This window comes from Microtus oregoni, unplaced genomic scaffold (genome assembly GCF_018167655.1).
Source record: "Microtus oregoni isolate MIOR12 unplaced genomic scaffold, Mior012 000001F_ref0000356, whole genome shotgun sequence".
Taxonomy (NCBI): Eukaryota; Metazoa; Chordata; class Mammalia; order Rodentia; family Cricetidae; genus Microtus; species Microtus oregoni.
Window position 1 is genome coordinate 34,017,298 of NW_024543060.1, and position 21,691 is coordinate 34,038,988.

At 41.4% G+C, this 21,691-nt stretch overlaps 1 protein-coding gene across 1 annotated transcript in view; it reads right to left on the reverse strand.

The window, feature by feature from the left end:
• Positions 1 to 21,691, reverse strand: part of Klf12 (Kruppel like factor 12) — a 379,112-nt gene that overhangs the window by 204,737 nt on the left and 152,684 nt on the right. The window contains exon 3 of the mRNA XM_041666771.1: positions 15,857 to 15,946. Coding sequence (XP_041522705.1) covers positions 15,857 to 15,922 — 66 coding nt within the window. The 5' untranslated portion in view covers positions 15,923 to 15,946. The remainder of the gene's footprint in view (positions 1 to 15,856; positions 15,947 to 21,691) is intronic.

Here is a 21,691-nt window from a genome sequence, read left to right on the forward strand (position 1 = left end):
ATTAGTATGACGTATATTACTTTTTATCTTTATGTCTAGTAGAAAATTGACCCAAACTCGCCTTTTCCATTGTGTGTATACACTGGAAAGGAATTTTCAAAGCTTTGGTTCAGACAGACACTTACAAATTCTAAGAATGAATTCTTCAGCTAGAAATACAGCTACAATAAAAGCCAAGTGCAGTGGTCTGTGTTAAAGAACCTCAACAAACCCTGATTGTAAACATTGTTCTCTGTTACCCCGCTACTTTCAGAAGTGTCTCCAAACACCATCACAGGTTTTTTAGCCTAAGTATTGAAGTAATTCAAGCACTTATAAATGTCTCTGCTGGGACCAAATAAAATCCCTATGCAACCCACATTATACACCTTCTGGATGATGATGATGCTCCTTTGATTCTTTCTTTTCTTTCTTTCTTTCTTTCTTTCTTTCTCTCTCCTTTCCTCTTTCCCTTCCTTCCTTTCTTTCGTTCCTTCATTCTCTCTCTCTTTCTTTCTTTCCTTCCTTCCTCCTTTCTTTCTCTCTCTCTTTCCCTCCCTCTTCTCTCTCTCTTTCTTTCTTTCTTTCTTTCTTTCTCCACCTGTGTTCTAGATCTTGCCTTCAGAAAGGAGAAAATATACTCCTGAGCTGTTCAGGATCAAAAGTGATACCTCCGTTACTAGACATATTGGTTATTCCTAGGATTGCACCAAAGGGTTATACAGGAAAACGTAGCCTCAGAACTAGTGAACTTTCTATGTATGTGCTTAAGACACCAGGACAAGGAGTGATTTTAATTGCATACAAACAGCCCTTCCTTCTCCAGCCTCTTTCTTTCTACACGTTCAAACATTCTCAGGAAATCATGGTTATTGAGCAACACAAAATCTGGGGATTTCTACTGCCAATAGACTAGATCCATGCTGTGCCCACTTGATTGAGTCCACTAAGGTCTACTTACAGCAGGCCTGTTTTCTCTTTTCTCTGTGATCCTTTCCAAGGACAGCAGTGTGACAGGGGCCTGTGTGAAGGACCCTGGAATCTTTCTCACTGTTTTTGTCTTGCAGGCAACACAGGAACAGAACCCATCTTTTCTTACAACCATAGAAGAAGCAAACTCTGATCAGTTTTGCCAAAGGGGACAGAAACAATGGAGTACAAATTACTCCATTGTCACCCACAGATCCTGTGTCAGAGAAACACAGCTTTAGATTTCAAGGCAGGAATAAAAACAAACACCGCTTGAAAGCTCATACATTTGTTCCAGATACTGTGTAAGATATCAGGTAACATAACCCCCCTAAAAACTTAGTTAAAACTTAGAAATCAGACATCTTCATATTATACCCCAGAAAATCCTGTGCTCGGGTTCTGACTGGCCTGGGGAGCACAGGTTGAATAGTACCCCTCATACCCCTCCACAGGGTAGCTTTGAGTCAAGTACCACAGCCCTGCAGAGAGGTTTTTGGCGATGACTTCCAGCACTGATTAGCTCCCTCCAATAGCTGCTCTCCTGCTCTACAAAAGATGTGCAATCTTTGCAGACATAATTTAAATGCCAATTTTCAGGTTTCCTCTTCCAAGTTATGGCACTTAGAACATCAATATTTTAAGCAGTTCAAGTATTTTTTTTTAACTTCTAAATGAGTCATTCACTCTCTTAGCAGAGAAGAGGTAAAATAAAATGTCAATGACAAACGAAAAAAAAAAAAAAAAACAGGAACGAAGGCTTCAAAGACAAGCACAGGGCTGCAGATCCACTGGTAATCGCCCATGGAGAGCGGAGTACAATGCTGGTCAAGACAATGGCAATTCAGAGTCTCTGTAGGAACTCAAAGGCTGCTGGAGAAGGTGACACCGTCCTCCCTCTGTCACACTTAATGCAGCACTTAGGGTGCAATTTCTTCACGCCTCTCACCCAGATTTAAAGGAATCAGGTGTGACATTCAGGAATTTACATGCATCTATTAAATAATTTCAGATACAATGCAAAAAGAAAAAACTCGCAAAAGGCATTTCAGTATCTCTGTGCTCACTGCTCTACCAGCACGAGACCGGGAGCCACAGGTGGGATGCCAAACCTTCCACTGGTTCTTTACCAAAGAGGCTCTGTGACTTTTGCTAGTGGCACCTCAGAAGTCACGGGGGCCGAAAGCAAATGACCCAGGGCCCACATTCCATCTTTCTGTAATGGGATCAGCAAGAGTACGCATAGGAACCACCTGGAAACCATGGGAACACAGATAGCACTCAGAGAGAATAGAGGTATTTTACCACAGCCAAATGTGAGCGACCATGGTCCAGGCACACAGATTCTGGTAACTCCAAATGCCACGTTCCAATGTCATAACATGTTTACAATAATTTTATACTAAAAAAAGAAACTCGTAAACAAGGAGGGTTTTTTAATGCACTGGTGGACACATCAGGCTGTTAAGGAGGAAGGCAGAGGAATCTCTGATCTGTCTGGGGACGTCCTTGGCCTTGGCAGTGCTGGAAGTCAGTAGTCTGGATGTTTCAAAATTATTTTACTTCACAGTCACAAATATTTAGGTCACACACAAAGATGGTGAATGAAAGGCTACTTAGGTGGGATCGCAGCCTGAGAAAACTTGGCTGTGGGCCAGTAACATCTTCGCCACAGTCACTGAATTGGGCAATTAGCATTAGAGAATCTTCAATGCGGACCTCTGTCTTTGCTCAGATATTTAGTTTACCCTGTTTTCTCTATCTCTTCACTCCTCCCTCCTTCCTTCCGTCCCTTATTCGCATGAGCCTTTTTATTAGATATTATGACAATGACAATATACCAATAATGTAAGCAAAAAATGTGGACCATCTCACAGATGCTCATGTCCTCCTTGTGCCATGTTAATCTCCTCTCTTTCAGATGGAGAATATATGTTGCCCAAGAGAACACCCACTTGGACTTCTCCCTAACGCTGCTTATCTTCTATTCCCAGAGATTCTCCGGTAAGTCCAAGTTAGAACCTAGAACACCAGGCAGCCACTTCCAGCTGCCCGTGTCTTGGTAAGCACTCTACTTCATTCCTCAGGTTTCCAGTGCTTGGACTGATATCTCTTCCCACCAAAGTAACCAAAAGATGCCCTAATCATCAACCCCACATAGGAACACCAGCATGGGGACTATTCAGTACAAATGATTACTGAACTGTATTCCACCTGGGCCCAGCAAAATTTCCATTTTCTTTTATGAAAGATGATCACAATATCTGATAAGACTCCAGCCCTAGCCGCTCAAAGAATGAATATAAGCATTCTATGATGATATTCCAGGAAGTGTTCAGAACACGCATTGTACATAGAAATGTGCAGATCACTCTCAGGTACAGCGTGGTAAACTCTTCCATTGTGTTTGGCTAGTGCATAATGTTCATAATGGATTTCACTCTGACATCCTCATACACGCATTTAACGTATTTTAGTCATGTTTGTTCAGTGCCATTACCCTCTCATTTACTTGTCCCTCCAGCTGATCCCCTCCTTTCCCATAGTGCTCCATTCCTCTGTCTGTTTACTGACCTAATTAATATATTTCATTCAGTTTTACTCTTAAGCATGGAGTGGAGCCTGTTTTTGGGAACATGGATTCTTTAACCATGGCTAAGCCACTGAAGAGAATGTCTCCCTTGCTCATCAACGGTTAACTGGCTACAGACCTTCAGGGAGGTGTGAAGTAACACAGCCAACTCTAAATAAGAAAGTATGTAATAAACTATAACATCCTGAGGCTGACCTATACACACAGTTTCCAGGGTTTTCAAGGCTAACATCTGTGTGTTCGTTTCATCGTTCATTTAGCACATTTTAATAAGTACGTAACAAGAAATCTAAGGCAATATACATAACAATATACATAACTATAACTTACTGTGCAGAGTGAGTATAACTCCACCCTGTGAGCTCATAATCCACAAACACAGAGTTAATAGTGTGGGTTTAGGCCCATGTGATTTCTGTGCTTGAATTAGTCAAACAGCTGCAGCTATTGGGGATCAGGCGAACCTCAGGCACAGCTCCAGCTCCAATGGACTTGTGTTAAACAGAGTCTGTAGAACCACTCTCCTGGTTTTGGAAGTCAACTGAAAATCTCATAGACCAGCACCGACTCTCTGGTTCCATAAGATCCATGGCCCAGAGAAAGCCCCTAGCCTCTTCCCAAACCATCTATACAGAATTGTAACGAAGTCGCACGAGACAAATGGGATGGCACAAAGAGCTCAAAAGGAAATGAACCATGAAGTGTAAACGTCTAACCATTTAACTATAGCACAGCTTTCCTGTGAACAAGTACCAATAATCCCAATTTCATCTAAATGAATTCTCAACTAGCTGAACAGGCATGAGAATTCAGAAGTCAAGAGCTGCACACATAGGAATACGGGGAAGAGGTGGGAGGGCAGGACGCAGGGAAGGATCAGTTTGCCAGTATCGTGGAGGGTCTTCTGAGAGACATGGAAAATGACCACTCTCATGGCAATCACTCAAAATCAATACTGGACCAACATTATAAAACACAGAAATCTACAGTCAAAACAAAAGAAGAAAGACTGGAGAAATGGCAAACAGGTTAAGAGGCTTGGCAGTTCTTCCGGGACCAAGGTTCAATTCCCACCACCCACAAGGCAGTTCACAACCATCTGTAACTCCAGGCCCAGTGAAGACAATGTCCTCTTCTGGCCTTCATGACGACTGCATGCATTTGATGTATAGACATATGTGCAGGCAAAACACCCAAGCACATAAAAGGAAACAATAACAAGTAATTTAGAAAAACAAAGAATAACTATCGTCTCTTAGTAAAATATGTCTGTTATCAGATTGGAGGCCATGGGTAAGGACAGGTCATGTGTCCACAGATTGACATTCATTTGTATGCCACTTCGACACCATCAAGACAGTCCTTTCTTCTCTTCATGACATCTGTCTAAACTCTTACCAGTAAGACTCAGTTCCGTTTCTACTTAAATCATGCGCTAGCACTAATTCAAGCCAGGAGCTCATCTACTCCTCCACTCGTAGTCCTGTGAAAAATCCTAATGTATAGATGCACTAGCACTTCAAATGTAGAGGTAGCTAACCCCTTCAGATTGTGGCTAAGGGCTCTAGGCCTGAGTTGCAGCTCCACAATGGCCACTGTGTGTCCATGGGCTTCTGGGGACTGATTTCATTATCTTCTCGATTTGCCCTGTACAGACTCATGCTCCTAATATCCTGCCTATCTGCTCAATGAGTCAAGGGCATGAGTCCAAAGGCTGCCAGGTTTTGCTTTATACTACAAGTTCAGAAGTTAGAAGAAGTATTTTCAGCACCAAAGAAAGTAGACTAGCTTAAGTATTTTCAGAAAATTAATTAACAGAAAACATGATTTCAACAGGCATTTCTGAGAAAAAAAAACAATTATGGGAATGATTCTTCAAAGTCTAAAATTAAAAAAAATCATCTTTAGGATCACAAATTATAGACTCAATGTCGTTTATTTATGGCTAGAAACCAATTATGAGGCAGTACATCCCATGTTCATCTTTTTGGGTCTGGGACACCTCACTCAGAGGAAGGGGAAAGAAATGGGAGGTTGGGAGGAGGCAAAAAAAATTTTTTTTTTATTTTTCAACAAAAAAAATTGCCATAGCTGGAAGAATCCAGTGTAAAAAAAAAAATCATCGTGTGCTTCTTTCACTGGGGTCTTTCCAGCATTCGTTAAACAGTGGTTTAGTATCATGGAGAAGCATCAACTTAGAACACAGCTGGTTGTGACGCCAAACTTACATAACCACTGTTAGTGACAAATGTCACCCTAATGGCAGTGCTATTGCAGCAAGAAGACTAAGGGTGTCTGATGGCCAAGAACACAAGAGCAAGCACCCACGGCATCCTTTATGCACCTTCCAGTATTCTCACTGAGACATTAATGTGAAGATGGTCCCTGGATAAATCATAGACCTCCATTAAATCAGACTCATGCCTAACAACATGTTCTACTTCTGAGACTTGCTAAATAAATCGAACTGAAACCAAGCTAAAAAGAGTTAATGGACTCAAGACAGAATTGAGCTCAATTAACTGCTAAATTACTGGGTAGTGAGTTCAGGTAAGATTCACTAATGGAATTGCTTTGTAGAAGAAGGCGTTTCTGTTGGAGCTTGTCATCTAAAAGACTGCAGTAAAAGAACAGAGAATAGCCAGGGCATTGCAGGCTGAAAGAACAGTCAGCATCTGTTTTTATTATGTATATAAACTCTTGACATAAGCTCCTTTCTCTTCCTAGGAGCTTTATGAGCTAGATACTATCATCAGCCCTATTTTAGAATAGAAAACATTGAGGTAGAAGGATTAAGCAGCTTGCTCATGACATAAGGATGACCTTACTTTCTCTGCATAAGCAATTTTACAGAATTATAACCTGGCACAGCTTTCTGAAAAGCGAAGATACATAGGTATAGATTATATTACCCACATATACCATATTCACTTTATAAACAACAGAATCCACCATGATCAGCTTAAGCAAAGAGATTGTGTGAGTGTATGTACATGAATGTGCGTGTTTGTGTATTTGAAAATTTGCTTGGTATTTCCAAGAATGAGATTTAAATACTACACTTCTAAGAACAACATGACTTGCCTCTTTGGAGGGATTTTTAAAAACGCTGTCCTGTGCTAAGTATTATGCATATTAATGACACCTGTTCCAGCTAGACACTGCATCTTTTCCTACACCTAGATTTAGATGTTAACTGTGTTCAATTCCCCTCTCCATGGTGCTGTTCTTCATCCAACCACTCTTGGACATGCCCCAGTGCCTCATTATTGTACCCATTTAAACAGGTCAAAGAGGAACGTTGTCACGTTCTCAATTATGTGTATATTGTAGGAGCAGAGGCATGTGCACAGTGCACACAGCGTCCAGATGAGGATTCCAGATGCCCTAAAAGTGGACGGGTATGAGCTGACAAGAAGGGTACTGGGAACTTGGGACCTCTGGAAGAACAATATGCATTCTTAACTTCTGTACAATGTCCATCGCCTCAAAAGCTTTTTAAGTATTTGTTTGTAGTTAACCCAAATATGTCATTTCAGGTGGACATTTTCTTGCCTAGATCCAAATTCCTTTTCCTTTCAATTTTATGTATATGTGTTTGTCTATATCTAGGTTTGCACGCGTCAGTGCTGCAGTGCCCCTGGAGGCCAGAAGAGGGCATCAGATGCTGGAGATGGAGTTACATGGGACCTGGAAACCAGGTTTTGGTTGTCTGCAGGAGCAGTATGCATTCTTAATCGCCAAGCCATCTCCCCAGGCTCCTAAATTCTCTTCTATCATCCTTTTACCTCTGCTTGAAGAAATTTCTATTCCAAATGGTATTCAGTAAGAAGTTTGATTTCTGTTCCTTCAAATAAAGGTGGTGTGTTTCCCCACTCCATATGGTTTTCTGTTCTTTTGCTTTGTTGGGTTTGGTTTGATTATGGCTGTGAAAGTCTCTTGATTCAAATTAGCTATGTAGCAGGGGACACCCCTGCACTGCATGCGTTCCTGCCTCAACTTACCCATGATGGGATCACAGGCATGCCCTGCCACGCTCGCCCTTTCTCTGCCTGCCTTTAAGACTTGCCTTCACTTGTCTACAGATTATTGGATAGAGGGTTTGCTGGGATTTCTTCGGCTTAGGTTTCTCTTAATGTTTTTTATTTTGTGGATTTATAGTTTCCGCTGTTCTTGAACAATGCTTTTGTTGTTGGCTTGCTTTTTCAAAGACCCGGAAAGACCAGCTGCACCTGTCTTAGACAACTTCATGTATTCCTTGAGCAAGGCTGGGTTTTGTTTGCAAGCTTTTGTCCTCTCTGGGTTTCGTTTTCAATAGTTTCTTTTGCTATATATATATATAGTCTTGTATATATACAAGTCTATGTATATAGTCTTGTATATATATAGTCTATGTATATATATATATATATATATATATTCTTTTATTTCCTGCACTATGTTATGTTTAAAGAGTCAGATGTTTCCAAAACCCAACATCAAGCTGGGTATCTCTGGCCTCTCCTTGGACCCATGTTCTCTGGAGGCCTCTTCTTTTTGCTTCATATAGACACATGTGCTCTAAGCATCGTTTGGCTCTGGCCCTTCTAGATAGAGATGTGCCTTTCTACTCTGGCAGCGAAGACACTCTGCAACAACTTCATCTCCTCTTTCAATCTCCCCCTCAAAGCAGCTGACTGGACCTCTCCAAGTTCCATTCTCTGCTTAACATGGAGACATCGCATGCCCTGGTGAGTAATGTCCCCCTGCTTTGTGGCCCTAGCGCTACCTCCAGTCACAGGGAGGTCACAAAACAGCTCCTTTGGGTTTATTCTTCTCCTGAGGGTCACCGCCTCCTGCACGATAGGTGGAAAATTGGATTCCTGTGTTTGTTTGTCTAGCTTTTGGTTGGGAAGTCAATTCCTAATGGTAACTAACCCTTCTGGGTCTGAAGATCAATTCCTGCAACGGTTAAGTAGGATATTTTTGTGAGGCACTTAATAAACCATATCAGCAGGCAAATGTCAGCCCAAGGAAGCATATTTAGACAGAGAGAAATACACGCTTTGCAATATAAATATGCCTGCAGCTACTGCAAGGACAAGCAAACTGGACCATGATCTCCAGGCAAGCTCAAAATTCTTGGAAGGTTAATTTGCCCCTACTCGAAATCCTGAAATTACTCAAAGCACGCCATTTCTTTAAGAAACATTCTTTTTTTCTAATGGACTGACCCTATAAAAATGCAAATATCTCTCGGAGAGGATCACGTTTTCTGTCCCCCTCATCTAATGAGTGAGACCTGGTCACCTGCAGAAACCTGGCGAACCTGGAGGCTCCATAGCATCACAGGAGGTGGGGCTCGGGACTGGGTGTGACAAAGGAGTAAATCTGAAGGAGAAAGACCCTAGCAAGAGGGACGGGGGGATGGACAGAATTACCAACTCATCCTGTGCGCAGGGCAGGCCCTGCGGGAGAGGATTTGTGCTTTGGTTATATTTCCCCTGGGCACTATCTGTAATTACTATCACAGCTCATTGATTTTCAATTCTTTCTATTAATACATTTATTGGCCATTCTGACATTATTAAATTCAGACCAACTCTGCATCTTTAGTAGATGATATCTCTTCCCTAAAATCATGAATTTTATGAATGTAGATCCCCCCACCCCCCGGCGTCTCAGATTAACAAGATCACAGCTTCTGTGTGTGCCCTGCTTTGATGCTATGCTACTAACACACCAATATTGCACGACAGATCAAACCATCTCCGCTGCGGGTTATCAGAGGATATGAAATGATAAGCAAATTCATACCTCTAAGATAATTCTCCCAATTTACCAGCAATGCCAGCCCCTGTGCCACAGTGGGAGGGGAAATAATGAGGCCCTGTTAAAGGGCAACACGAGTGGGGTTTTTAATAAACGCCTCCTTCTCACATCTGACAAAGTCATTAAAGTAACCATATCTAACTAAGCTGCCCCACACGGACATACATTAAAGATGTAATGTAAAATTAAAGAAAGACATTAACCAAGGGGGAAAAAGTGAGCCTTGTTGTTGTTGTTTTGTTCTATACTGCTGCTGAATCGCGATGTAACGGCCTGCCTTAAATAAGCGTTCCCATAGCTCGCCTCCAGGCTGAGCTATATATAGGACTTGTGTCTGTCCATATTTCTTTAGGAAGTATAAGAGTTGATATCTCTTTCAGAAGAGCGCCGATCTCCACAGCCTCTGCTTCGTGCAGCATCGCACACAGGCACGCCTACAACAGTGTCTGAATGAATCACTGTCTCTCGAGCCCTGCTTATTCATGAGCTCCGGGGCTGCGATGATGGGGAGTAATGAGTACCATAAAGCAAGAGGTCTCCTGCATTACAGCTGCTGCACCGTGCTCATTGGGTCTTTGTAGAGAGAAACTCCCGCAGCCCTGGGCTATGAGTGTCCTGTAGAACCTTCTGTAAAAGTTCCTGCAAGCTGTCACAGAGGAGATCATCAGGACCCCATTGTCCTCTTTTCTCTGTGTGTCTCGATCTCATGCGTCTCGAATACTCATGCTCAAAATACCTCGGCCCTGAGCAACGCTGGGGCTGCAGGCCTGTCATCCGGGCTACTCTGAAGCCGGAAAGTTCAAGACCTACCCGAGTTCATGTGAGTTTGGGCCAATTAGCATGACCTTGGAAATAAAAAGAAAATAAAAAGCAAAAATAGGATTGAGGATATAGCTAGCTTGGAGGGCCGTTGCTTAAAAAAATAATGTCATCACCTTACGAGACCTGGATAGAGGTGGGCAGTCCTTGGGCTTCCCACAGGTCAGGGAACCCTGATTGCTCTTCGAGCAGATGAGGGAGGGGAACTTGATCGGGGGAGGGGGAGGGAAATGGGAAGCGGTTGTGGGGACGAGGCAGAAATCCTTAATAAATAAATAAATTTTTAAAAAAAAAGTAGGAAGGAGGCAGGCAATTTGAGATTTACCTCAAATTCATGCGTTGAATTAAAGGGTAACTTAGATGTTGAGGTCTCTGCTGAAAACAGACAAAACCTCAGGAAAAGTACAGCAGCTGCACTGGAAGCATCAGGACTTTTCTTCACAGGGAGGGTGTTTATTAAGCGCCCACTAGAGGCAGGCAGGCGGGCGGGCAGGCAGGTGGGCGATTGTGATGCTGGCTGGTAGACCACTTCCCAGTGGAGGGAGCGATGCCAAGGGAGGCTGAACATGATGGACGACGGGACTGGCACCTGGTGGAGTCAGCATCGGGACTCACACAGGACTCGCTTTAATGTCTGTCTTTGGCTTCCACACACAAGCAGATTCGTTTGGAGCACGGCAGTTAAATCTCCCACCAGAAATGTTTCCCCTTACCCCTTGACCTTCTCAGATCATAGGATATCAGAGGAAGCCTGGGAAGTGGTATCTCCCCCCCCCCCCCCCCCGCAGCACCCCAACTACACAGACGAGGACAGACAAGTCCAGAGATGAGAAGGAACCGCTTAAAGTCACTCAGGCTGGTAAACTGCGGGGCCAGGAATAAAGTCACATTTTATGTCTTTGAGGCAGTCCCTCTCTCTGCACTCAGCCTCCCCTCTAGTGTGGTAGTTCTAGAACTCTCTTCCTGCTGTCCTCCTTTGCTTAATAACATGTTAGAACATCCAAAGGCTGAGAGCTTCCCTAATGCTCTCCTAACAGCGGGGTGTGCACAGCAAGGTCACGGAAGGGCGAAGTCATTCCCTCATTCCTGGCTGTACCCCTGAAGTGCATCAGAAGAGCACACTCCCTTGCCACAGACTGCTCAGCAGCATGTCCTATCTCAGGGCAAGCTTGAGGGAAGTTGATGTCACAGGACGATGGGCTGATTGTCAACATCACTGAAAAGATGAGCCTGGGAACTCAGAACAGAGGGAGCTGGTGCCGATAGGTGGCTGTTCCTATTCAGTTCACACAGCTACAAGACAATGACCTCAGCTACTTTATGAGAAAATGAGTGTCCAATATTTGTAATTCCATGTTAATGTTCACTTAACCATATGAAGTAGACAAAGAAGGCTAGCAAACCGTTGACTGGCTAGAATAGGTAGGCAGTAGATAAATCACATATTAATTGAGCACATGTCATGCACTGGGAAACAATAAGAGATAGGAAAAGGAAAGAGAAGAAATAGCCCCTGTCCTCTAGGAGCTTTCATTCTGACCCAAAAACACATTCAAAAACTACACATATAATTCTTTAAGTGAATGGCAGACAGAACTTCCCAGGGGAAATAGTTAACCATAGTCAATTTTGTTATTTGATATTCTGAGGTCTGAAAAGGAGAAGAAGAGAGAAAAAGATCATTTTGAATGTCAAACACCCATCAAACTGCTTTTCTGTGAAGGTAAGATGCAAAGACATGAAGGTGAGTCAGATGATGATCTCAGGGCTTTTTCAGCGAGGTACCAGGCCTGCCAATCATGCTCTGTCTCCCACAGCCCAGTTATCCACCACATCTTCCTTTGGGTCCTTGAAGTGTGCTCACCGAGTCCCAGGAGGGATGTGAGACAGGCAGGGACCAGCGAACAGGAGAACACCTGAGGGACTGTTTACAACAACAGGAGAGAAATAAGATAGGCAGCCACGGTACATGAAGCAGAATGTGTATGTTGAGTCTCTAACATGTTGCCTAGAGAAAAACAAAATGAAACAAAATCTATTTTCTTTCTTAAAAGACTTAAAACCGATATGTGCATCTTTTTTAAATCATTTTTTTAAAAAAAATTTCATTTTACATTTCAACCAGAGCTCTCCCTCCTACCCCTCCTCCTGCCTACCTCTTCTACCCCCTCACCCATTCCCCACCCATTCCTCCCAAAGGGTAAGGGAGTCAACAAAGCTGGGCCCATTAAGTTGAGGCACGACCAAGCCTGCTGCATTAAGACTGAGCACAGCATCCCAACATAGGGGATGAGCTCTGGTAAGCTAGTTCATGCACCAAGGATAGATCCTGGTCTTACTTGCAGAGTCCCTCAGCTAGACCAGGTTACACACGCAGAGGACCTAGTTGGGTCCTTTGGAGGCTCTACAGCTGCTGGTCTAGAGTTCCTGAGCTCCCATGAGCTTGGTCCAACTGGCCTTCCTCTGTAATCCAATTGGTGACTACTTCAACTATCATCATAAAGTCTTTATCTAGGAAAAGATGGAGCCAGATGCAGAGATCCACAACCAAGCACCAGACTGAGCTCTGGGAATCCCATTGAAGAGAGGGACAAAGGAATATATGAACAAGGGAGGCCAAAATCATGAACAGGAAATTAAAAATTCGATGAAGGTACCAACTTTAGGCTTCCTTATCCATTGCTACCATATAGAAGAGTTTCCTCAGTGTTTGTTCTCAGTAAGTAATAAATGTTAAAATGTTGACATTTTCAAGACCCCATAACCATATGGGCAAGAAGTCATTCACTTAAATTTCTCTAGCATGTTTATATTGTATGATTAAAAGTCAACTGACTTTTAATCAAGAAAATTTAGGAAATCTTCAAAATTCTAACTTTCTTTCTCTAAATATATATCTGTGATGTGGATGTCCTTCTGTATACATTTTGCTTTTATAATTAGTGAATAAAGCTGTTTTGGCCAATGGTTTGGCAGAGTAAGTCAGGTGGGAAATCTGAACAGAAATAAATAAGGAGAATAAGTGGAGTCAAAGAGACATCATCTAGCTGCCAAAGGAGACAGACGCTGAAACCTTACCAGTAGGTCACAGTCTCATGATAATACACAGATTGATAGAAAATGGGTTAATTTAAGATGTAAGAACTAGCTAGCAATATGCCTAAGTTATTGGCCAAATAATGCTGTAATTAATATAGTTTCTGTATGAGTATTTGGGTCTGGGCAGCTGGGAACGAAAGAGCAGTCTCTGTTTACATATCTGGGATTCAGAAATCATACAGTATACATACAATTCCCCCCGTGATAGCTGGTGAAAAATATCGTAACATGTTCAAAAATGAAAATCACTAAAATTTTACATTTTCTTTCTTTTTTTTTTGTTTGCTTGTTTGGTTTCTATACAAGATTTCTCTGTATAGTCTTGACTGGAACTCACTCCGTAGACCAGGCTGGCCCTTGAATTCACTGAGAACTACCTGCTTCTGCCTCCTCAGTGCTGGGATTAAAGGCACGATCCACCACCGCCCAGCTGATTTAATCTATTTCTGAGGAGATTTGAAGTACTACAAAGTATTGTATTGCAGTCAAAATCATGTCACTAAACACTATTGGCCATTTCTCTTGAGACTTTCTCCAGAAGAAGAAAAGAGGATTATGCCAGCCTTATAGCCCAGAAATACATACAGGGCTAAAGAAAAGTGATGTTTCTTTCCCTCTACCGTGTGCAGTTAAATTAGTGTTAGGGGAGCAATATCAGCTCTACTCACAAAGAAGAAAATTGATTTTAAAGGAACCCACAAGTTTTTTTCTGCCCATATTTAAGGGCAAACAGAATTTTCTATAAATCATGTGACGTGCAATTGCTCCTCACTATAAACTCTGTGGATACAGGCCTTCATTTCCTGAAAACTCCGACTCTTTCACGCAAAGCTTACCTTGAAAGTGAAAAATGACCAAAAAGTAGATTGAAGTCCCTGGATATTGTTATAGATTATTGGGCTGGTGACAATGACCCTCGGTCCACACCATGGCTTATGAGTTTCTGTAGGTTTTTGCTTTCTCTTACATGTGCGCTTTCAATAGATTTATTGCTGTTCATGTTGAAGAAAGTTTGGTGAGATAAAAGAGACGCCGGGAAATACAGACTGTCGTTTTCCGTTCTCCCCTATCGGCAAGAAAAGACTCTCTTACCTGCATTATGATAGGGAGGGATTACACAGAGATTAATTTCACTAGAATCATGACAAGAGTTAAGATTTTATGAAATGAATTCAGACGGCAGACTGCTAAAGAAATAGGGCAACACCTGCCTGCTGTTAGGTTAGTTAATCAAGGTTAGAGCACACTGCGCGTGTTGGCCGTTCAGGAAGGTTGGCCTATTGAGCCTGAGTGGACGCACAGATGAGCACACGAATGCTTGTCTACGAGCACTGGCGACTGTGTCTGCTTTTCCTCTAACGATGCTCTATTCTCTCAGCATCGAGAAGTCCTCATTCCAGCATAGAGACCGGGGGTTGTAAGTATTGGACATTCTCTACACATTTCCTTTCAGACTTAAAAAAATCAATGCCAGATATGAAGATGAAGTGCCACCCTCTGCTGGAATAGAGACCTGTTTCAAACACAGGTTTGCGCTGAGAAGGAGAAATAAAGCTATGATGCCACAGACGGCCAGGAAATGCAAAGGAATGTGGAAGTAACTGAAAAGAACTCAGGGGCTACTACAGGTCCATAGCCTCTGCAGCCATTACAAAGACAATGAAACATGAAGTCATTAAGACCCAGGGGGATCCCAGATGGACTTACACTGATTTCTATCCTATATTTCTGGGATGCTAATTCACATTCAAAATTTCTTTGGATCCCTCAACTACAACATTACTGATGTTTAGTATTGATTTCTTATATTAGGACAGACTTTACTAAGGCAGAATATGGACTGATTTTTGTTCTTTGGTTAGCTTTGCGTGCTGTTAAGTGGTATCAATGTTATATAAGGTATGTAGCCAGTGTGTACACAGGGAAACAGTGATTTCTTCTTTAAATACCATGGTCGGACACCACTGTAATCGTTATACTGGATTTGTGCTTTTGATTAGTGAAGCTTTAAATGTTATCAGTAATAGCTTATGTACCCTCCCACAAAATCTGTGTTCCGAGACGCTCTGTTATTGTATCCATACCTTCATTTGTTCATGAGTTTGGCTATGATTTGTTAAATCATGTTCCTTTTGCTTTTGGGGTACTTTTCACAATAACTGTCCAAATTTTCCCAGCCATCTCCTAGAACTAGTACAATTATAACAATGGGGTGGAGAGCAAGATACAAATACAAAAAAAATCCATTTAACCAATAATAATGTTCCCGTGCCTGTTCTCAGTCATCTCCTAACTTAGAATTTCACATGGAGGAATTCTATGCCCATCTCATTTTAAACATTTTCTCCTTACTTTGGTCTCAGTAGCTTTCCAGCAGCAATTTTAACTCAGCCATAAGTGTCTCCTAAGGTCAGCAAGAAGTCCTAGTTTCAGAACATTGTCCCCTCCAAAGGGGAGGCTGACGTCTAAGGTTGCACGAGGGTGAGAATTAATTCCTTAGGCGAGGGACAGAGAGAGAACACTGCTCTGGAAGTGAATGGCCCAGGCATGGGGAGGAGGGGGGCATCTATGGAGATCTCTGCTTACCCCTTGTTCAGATTCCAACAGCTCTGTTTTGACTCTGACGGCCGGCATCCCATCAAGCATTAGCATTCTGTTCTCAAGGGTGTGGAGATTCTGTGAGGAGAAGAGAGAGGAAGATTCAGTTCTGAAGAACCAGAAGAGGACACTCGCAGGTAGTCTGCCTTCATTGCCATGCCTTCAGTATGGCAGACCTAATTCTGTAAGAATAAAACATAATTAAATGTGAATATCAGCATAACCAATTATCCCCCTATGTGAACTTCCATTTGAAATAATGACCAGGACATTGACTGAATCAATATGACTCTCTGACCTCTGGGTTGGAGGTCAGGCTGTAATAAACTGCAGTGTGGAAACATTACATTAATTTATATGGGGCTGGAAAATTTATAGTTCCTTCTCAACAGTGGGAGGAAATACAAGGCAAGCTTCTTTCTCTCGTCCTTAGTTCTATAGGGTGCATTGTGTATAGGCATCCATAAATGAAAAATGCAGATAAAAATAATCTTTATACTCTTGAAGTCTGAATAATCTAAAGACAAAGTAACACAATCCTAGACTTGCTTAATTTTTATGCCATGCCAGTTCTGAGAAAATGAACATCTCTACATATAGACTCCTAAGAAACTATTTTAAAACAGCCAAGTCTTAATTTAAAAGTGAATAGCTAAGAGTCACCAATAGGAAAGATTTTCTTATCATTCTCATAGATGTTTTGCACAGTTTACTGCCTCTGAAAGGAAAGTCACACTGAAACGGTGGCTCCACAGATTCTTGAGTGTTGATGAGGAGATGAAATCAAGTTTATATTTTACGAATTCTCTCTGCTCTAGGCATACTCTGAATCAGCCATCTACAAAGGCAATCATATAGTCACACGCGCAGGGCCCAGATAAGACGTATTATAAAATACATTTCGAATCTGCCAACTTCAACTTGACACACTGGTTAACCTCAGAAGCCGATGTGACTGAACCTGTGGCTTCAGAGTAGTCCTTGTGCTCAATGGCCTTACAGAGGTGAGAGGACACTAAAGAGATCTTATAAAGTGGGCATCCATATATGTATGGGTGTGCGGGTAATAAAAGCATAATAGATGTACATGTATAAATGTAGATTATACAAATATGAAAACATACTTTCACATGTATGTATAACTTGTTTCTTATGGGTGAATATTATCAATTAGTGGAAAATGTACCACAAAGTTTGTTAGTTGGCTATTATGCCAAAATTTCTGTGTGTGTGTGTATGTATGTGTGTGTGTGTATATATATATATATATATATATATATATATATATATATATATATATTCCTAAATATTTTTCTAAGTGGTGACAAAGGTTAGTATAATTGCCAGAGTTTGATATTAGTACTTTTCAAGCAGCTGATTTTCATGAAAACCATTCAATAGAATCTCCAACAAATCCCTGTTGGCTATTTTATTAGTAACTGCCACAAACTTCAGTTCTTGACTCTCTAGGAGAGCCTCAAAGAAGTAGAACTTAGAGGTCCTCTCTCATGCAAATCTATTCTCTGAGAAATCAACAAGAAGAAAAAAACATACACTAATTCTCCTTAGTCATAAAAAGCATTGAAAAGTTCACACCCCAAAGACTATTACAATTTCCTGTCCTACCTTCTCCTTGGAAATGAACAACATTGTCCTTATTGGTGTATTGGGGGGAGTACTTCTCATCCTGACAAGAGCAGCTACAATATTGCCAAGCCTTGCTGGTGAACTCAATTAACTTCTTCCAAATTTAAAATCTCTTCTCCAAGGTCTGAGATTGTTAACGCACAAGTGAGGCACCATTCTCAGACTTGTCACTTGTCCTCTGTTTGCTACAGTGGCTCTGGGGGAAGTCTTGCTGTAGCTAGGCGGCTCCCCACCACTCAGCCAGCTTCTCCCGGGAGCTCTGGAATCTCCCTTCACAAAGCCTCCCAAGGCTGCTGGGTTGGTAGACAGTGAGGGGTGAGCAGACACTGTTTCCTACCCTGGAGTAGGTCTTGCCCAGATGAGGAGGTGAGAGGAAGCCTGGGTCAGGACAGGAGAGGACAGGGAGCTGCAGGAAAAGGAGGTTTAATGAACTGTTAGAATCTAAAGGGGCCAATGTCCCTTCTAGTGCTCTGGACCAATTTATAGCTGGTATATCCTAACTACTGTTCCACTAGCTGGGATAAGCTCACGAGTTTAAGAAACGCAAGTTAGCCAGAGTTTTGAAGTTAAAAGCTGGTGAGTTATGAAAACCTGACTGGGGACCATGGTTCATTTAGCACATTTAAATCACTATATTTTCACAATTTTTTTCCATTGTTGATCTTGAAATTCCACAAATATTCAAGTCAAAGTGTGCATTTTAGCTTCATGTAAGTGAAAAACTAGCCACGGTTTATTATTATTTTTTAATAAAGTTGTTTTCCTAGGGAACAGTCCCACCCTGCTTTCCCAGGAGCATGCCCAGCCTCAGCCATAAGAGACACCCTGAGCCTCAATGTGAACAGCTGGGGAACAATGCCTCGGCAGCCAAGTTCTTTCTATTGGTGCAGTAATTGATAATTAGGGCAGATACATCACAGCACACACACATGAAGTCTGTTAACCTCTGCACGCAGGATTCTAACCCCACTCAATAGACGTAGAAGCCCTGAGAGTCCCAGTGTCTTAGACTATCAGGGAGGCGCTGGGGGAGGTGATGCGGTACGTTGTGATCAGACAGCACCGGCAATATTTCCCTGCAAAAACACTCATAGATTTATTCAGTGCATAAGAAACATAGGATGTCAGCTAACTGTAGATTTTAAATACGTAATAAGCTCTGGCAATTTGAAGTTGCTTGCTGTCAAACATGTCTTGCTATGATCGCACTGAAGACGTATTTGCTATGGATTCATAGTTCCATTGATTCCCAAGAGGTAAATAAAATTATACCAATACCAATCTTGATGTTGTGGTGCAACTTCCATTGTAATCAACACTGTGATATTATAAGTTCATCACGATTATATTTCATACTGTTCATATAGGTATATATACTCATACACAGTGTATACAACTTATTTCCTTTGAGTGAATTTTATCAATTAATGCAAAAAGTGCCTCAAAATTTGTTAGTTGACTCCTGTAGAAATCTAAGTGAACTCAATAAGAATGTGCCTTAGGTTATTTCTACATGCTAAGTACAACCGATGACATAGTACACCGATGCAGTTATCGCGGCCAGAAGTCATGACTACAGAGGTGACTGGTCTAAACACCTCACAATACTCAGAATTGAGGTGCAGCAGGAAGGACTGATCTTCAGCGACAGTGTTGCAGACACTCATGCAATGGAGGTAACTGGGTCATCTTCTCCAACCTGCAGCAGGGTGTCCTCCATCTTCCCATAATTTTGCTCAGCTTAAATGTTAAAGATGCTTCTGCCTCCAAGGCTGTGACTCTTCTTATGTCACTACAGCATCCGTACCTGACAGGTGCTTTCATTGCTCATACACAAGATTCAAAATAGAAGTAACAGAGAAACGTGTGTTTGGGGTCATAACGTATCTTCCTATTGGACTTTAAAATATCTAACACTCAATAAGTTCTCAGCCAATAATTATTAAGCCAATAAAAGAAACCATAAATTAAAACCATAAGATCAACTAATTCTGTTGCGACCCTTTAATAGAGTTCCTCATGGTGTGGTGATTCCCAAACATAAAATGAATTCATTGCTTCTTCATAACTGCAGCTTTTCTCCTGCGATGAATCGTAACATAAACAGCTGATATGCGATGCCACAGGGGTTGCGATAAAAGGGTAGGAAAGCTGTATTATCTATCTGAAATGATAAATCCATTGCTCTCAGGTGGGAAAAGCATAGGGGAAATCCTGCAGCTATAGAATTCTATTTGTGAATAATAAATATAATTTAGTAACAACAAAAGGCTAGCAAGTATGTAGACAAAAAGAACCCTTATTAGTGATTGAGTATCTATTTTTACCTTATCCCCAACATCAACCTCTTATCAAGGCCAGCCTGGTCTACAAGAGTGAGTTCCAGGACAGGCTCCAAAGCTACTGAGAAACTCTGACTTGAAAAAAAAGTAGAGCTGACAGATGTGGACTGATAGCTTTGTTTTGACATATTTTCTCACTTTATTTTTGTTGTGGTTTATACAAACTGTATTTATTATCTGTGTAATTAAAAGAAATCTGTGATAGTTTTGAATTTGATGTATTAAAAAGTTAAGTAGCTTTTTTTAATTATTAAAGGAAAAACAAATGAAGAGATTAGAAATCCAATTTCCCAGCAGGTTGACACTCAGGAAGTGTATGAGAATCACTTCCATTCCTAAGGCAGAACGAGCAATGTCACAAACATTCCCTGGCAGGTACACACGTTACTATTAAAATTTAAGGAATACAAGTCTAAAACCCCTGCAGGGGAAGATCCAGGCGTTTAACTGTCTGCATTACACTTACAACTGACGCACTGATTCCGCTAGGCTGCTTCAAGTTGACTCTCCATGAATGATTTCAGTTATTATGGTGATGCAGAGGTAGGTGCAGTGATGTCTAATCTGGGCCTGACATAAGCTTTCCATGTACTAGAAGATTCTAGAGATACTTACACTAAAGTATTTACCATTCTGCCAGACAAGAAAGCAAGGGCCAAATATATTTCTCTCTGCTGCAGACTAGTCAACGACTGTATTTCAAATATTTCATTAGTATGAAAAAAAATCAATCTTTGCCATTCTCTGGGGAAATATATATACAAATTGATATATCATATATTTATATATGATTGACAGACACCTGCCTGATTTTTTTAAATGACACTTTCTGATAATGATTATAATTAGAGTCTTGGCTTTTGTACAAATGTTTCATTACCCTGGGTCTTTGATCATAAAGCCAATTTCTCAGATTATATATAGAAAACTCTATATGAGAAAATTGCTAGAGTTACTAGAAAAAAAACTAGGTCCTCACCAATGATCATTTTGGAAGAACTAAAATATCCTATGGGACTTGTGGCATACGTGAAGCTTAGAGGTCTCTTCAGCTCCTAACAAAAACGAGGAGGGAATGAGGGGGAATAAGATGAAAATTCAACTCCTCTTCTTCCATTTATCAGCACAAGGTCACATGGCCCTAGAATTACAATGATGGGAGGGACACAGAGCAGAGACATCTTTGGGAACCAGGGTCCTCTCCCTCTCCTACCTAGGCAGGAAAATCAGAATGTCATTGTTCAATTTGCAGGCATTACTCAGAAGATCCACAGAGACTAAGGCACAGAGGATTCCACACATTCGTACATTGAGATCAGCATGTTTTATGAGATAAGTGTTCAGGTTTAAGAAAAAGAATTTTGTCAATGGTATTTAAGGGCAAAAAACCTGAACAGATACCTTACTCAAGATAACACATATAGCAAGTGAGCATGGAAAAAAAAAATGCTTACCATCTCACATGGATAGAAAAACAAAAATAAAATAAAAAGAAACACTTAGGAGACTGATCAAAATCTAAAGCCATCATACTGATAACTACCACCTCATGCAGAGGTGTTTTGGTTTATTACAGGTAGGAATGAGCACACTTTGAAGGTAGTTTAGCGGCTTCATACAAAATTGAACAATATGGTCAATAAATTCTGCTATCACACTCTTTGTAATCACCCAAATAACATTTGCATTATGTTGTCCATAACTGACCAAATCAGAACTGGAAAGCAACCAAGACTGCCTTCCATCCGCAAGTAGAGAGACTGTGACACTTCCAGCCAGAAGAATACCACTCTGCCCTACAAAGATATCAAGTAGGTTAGTGAGATAGTCCAAG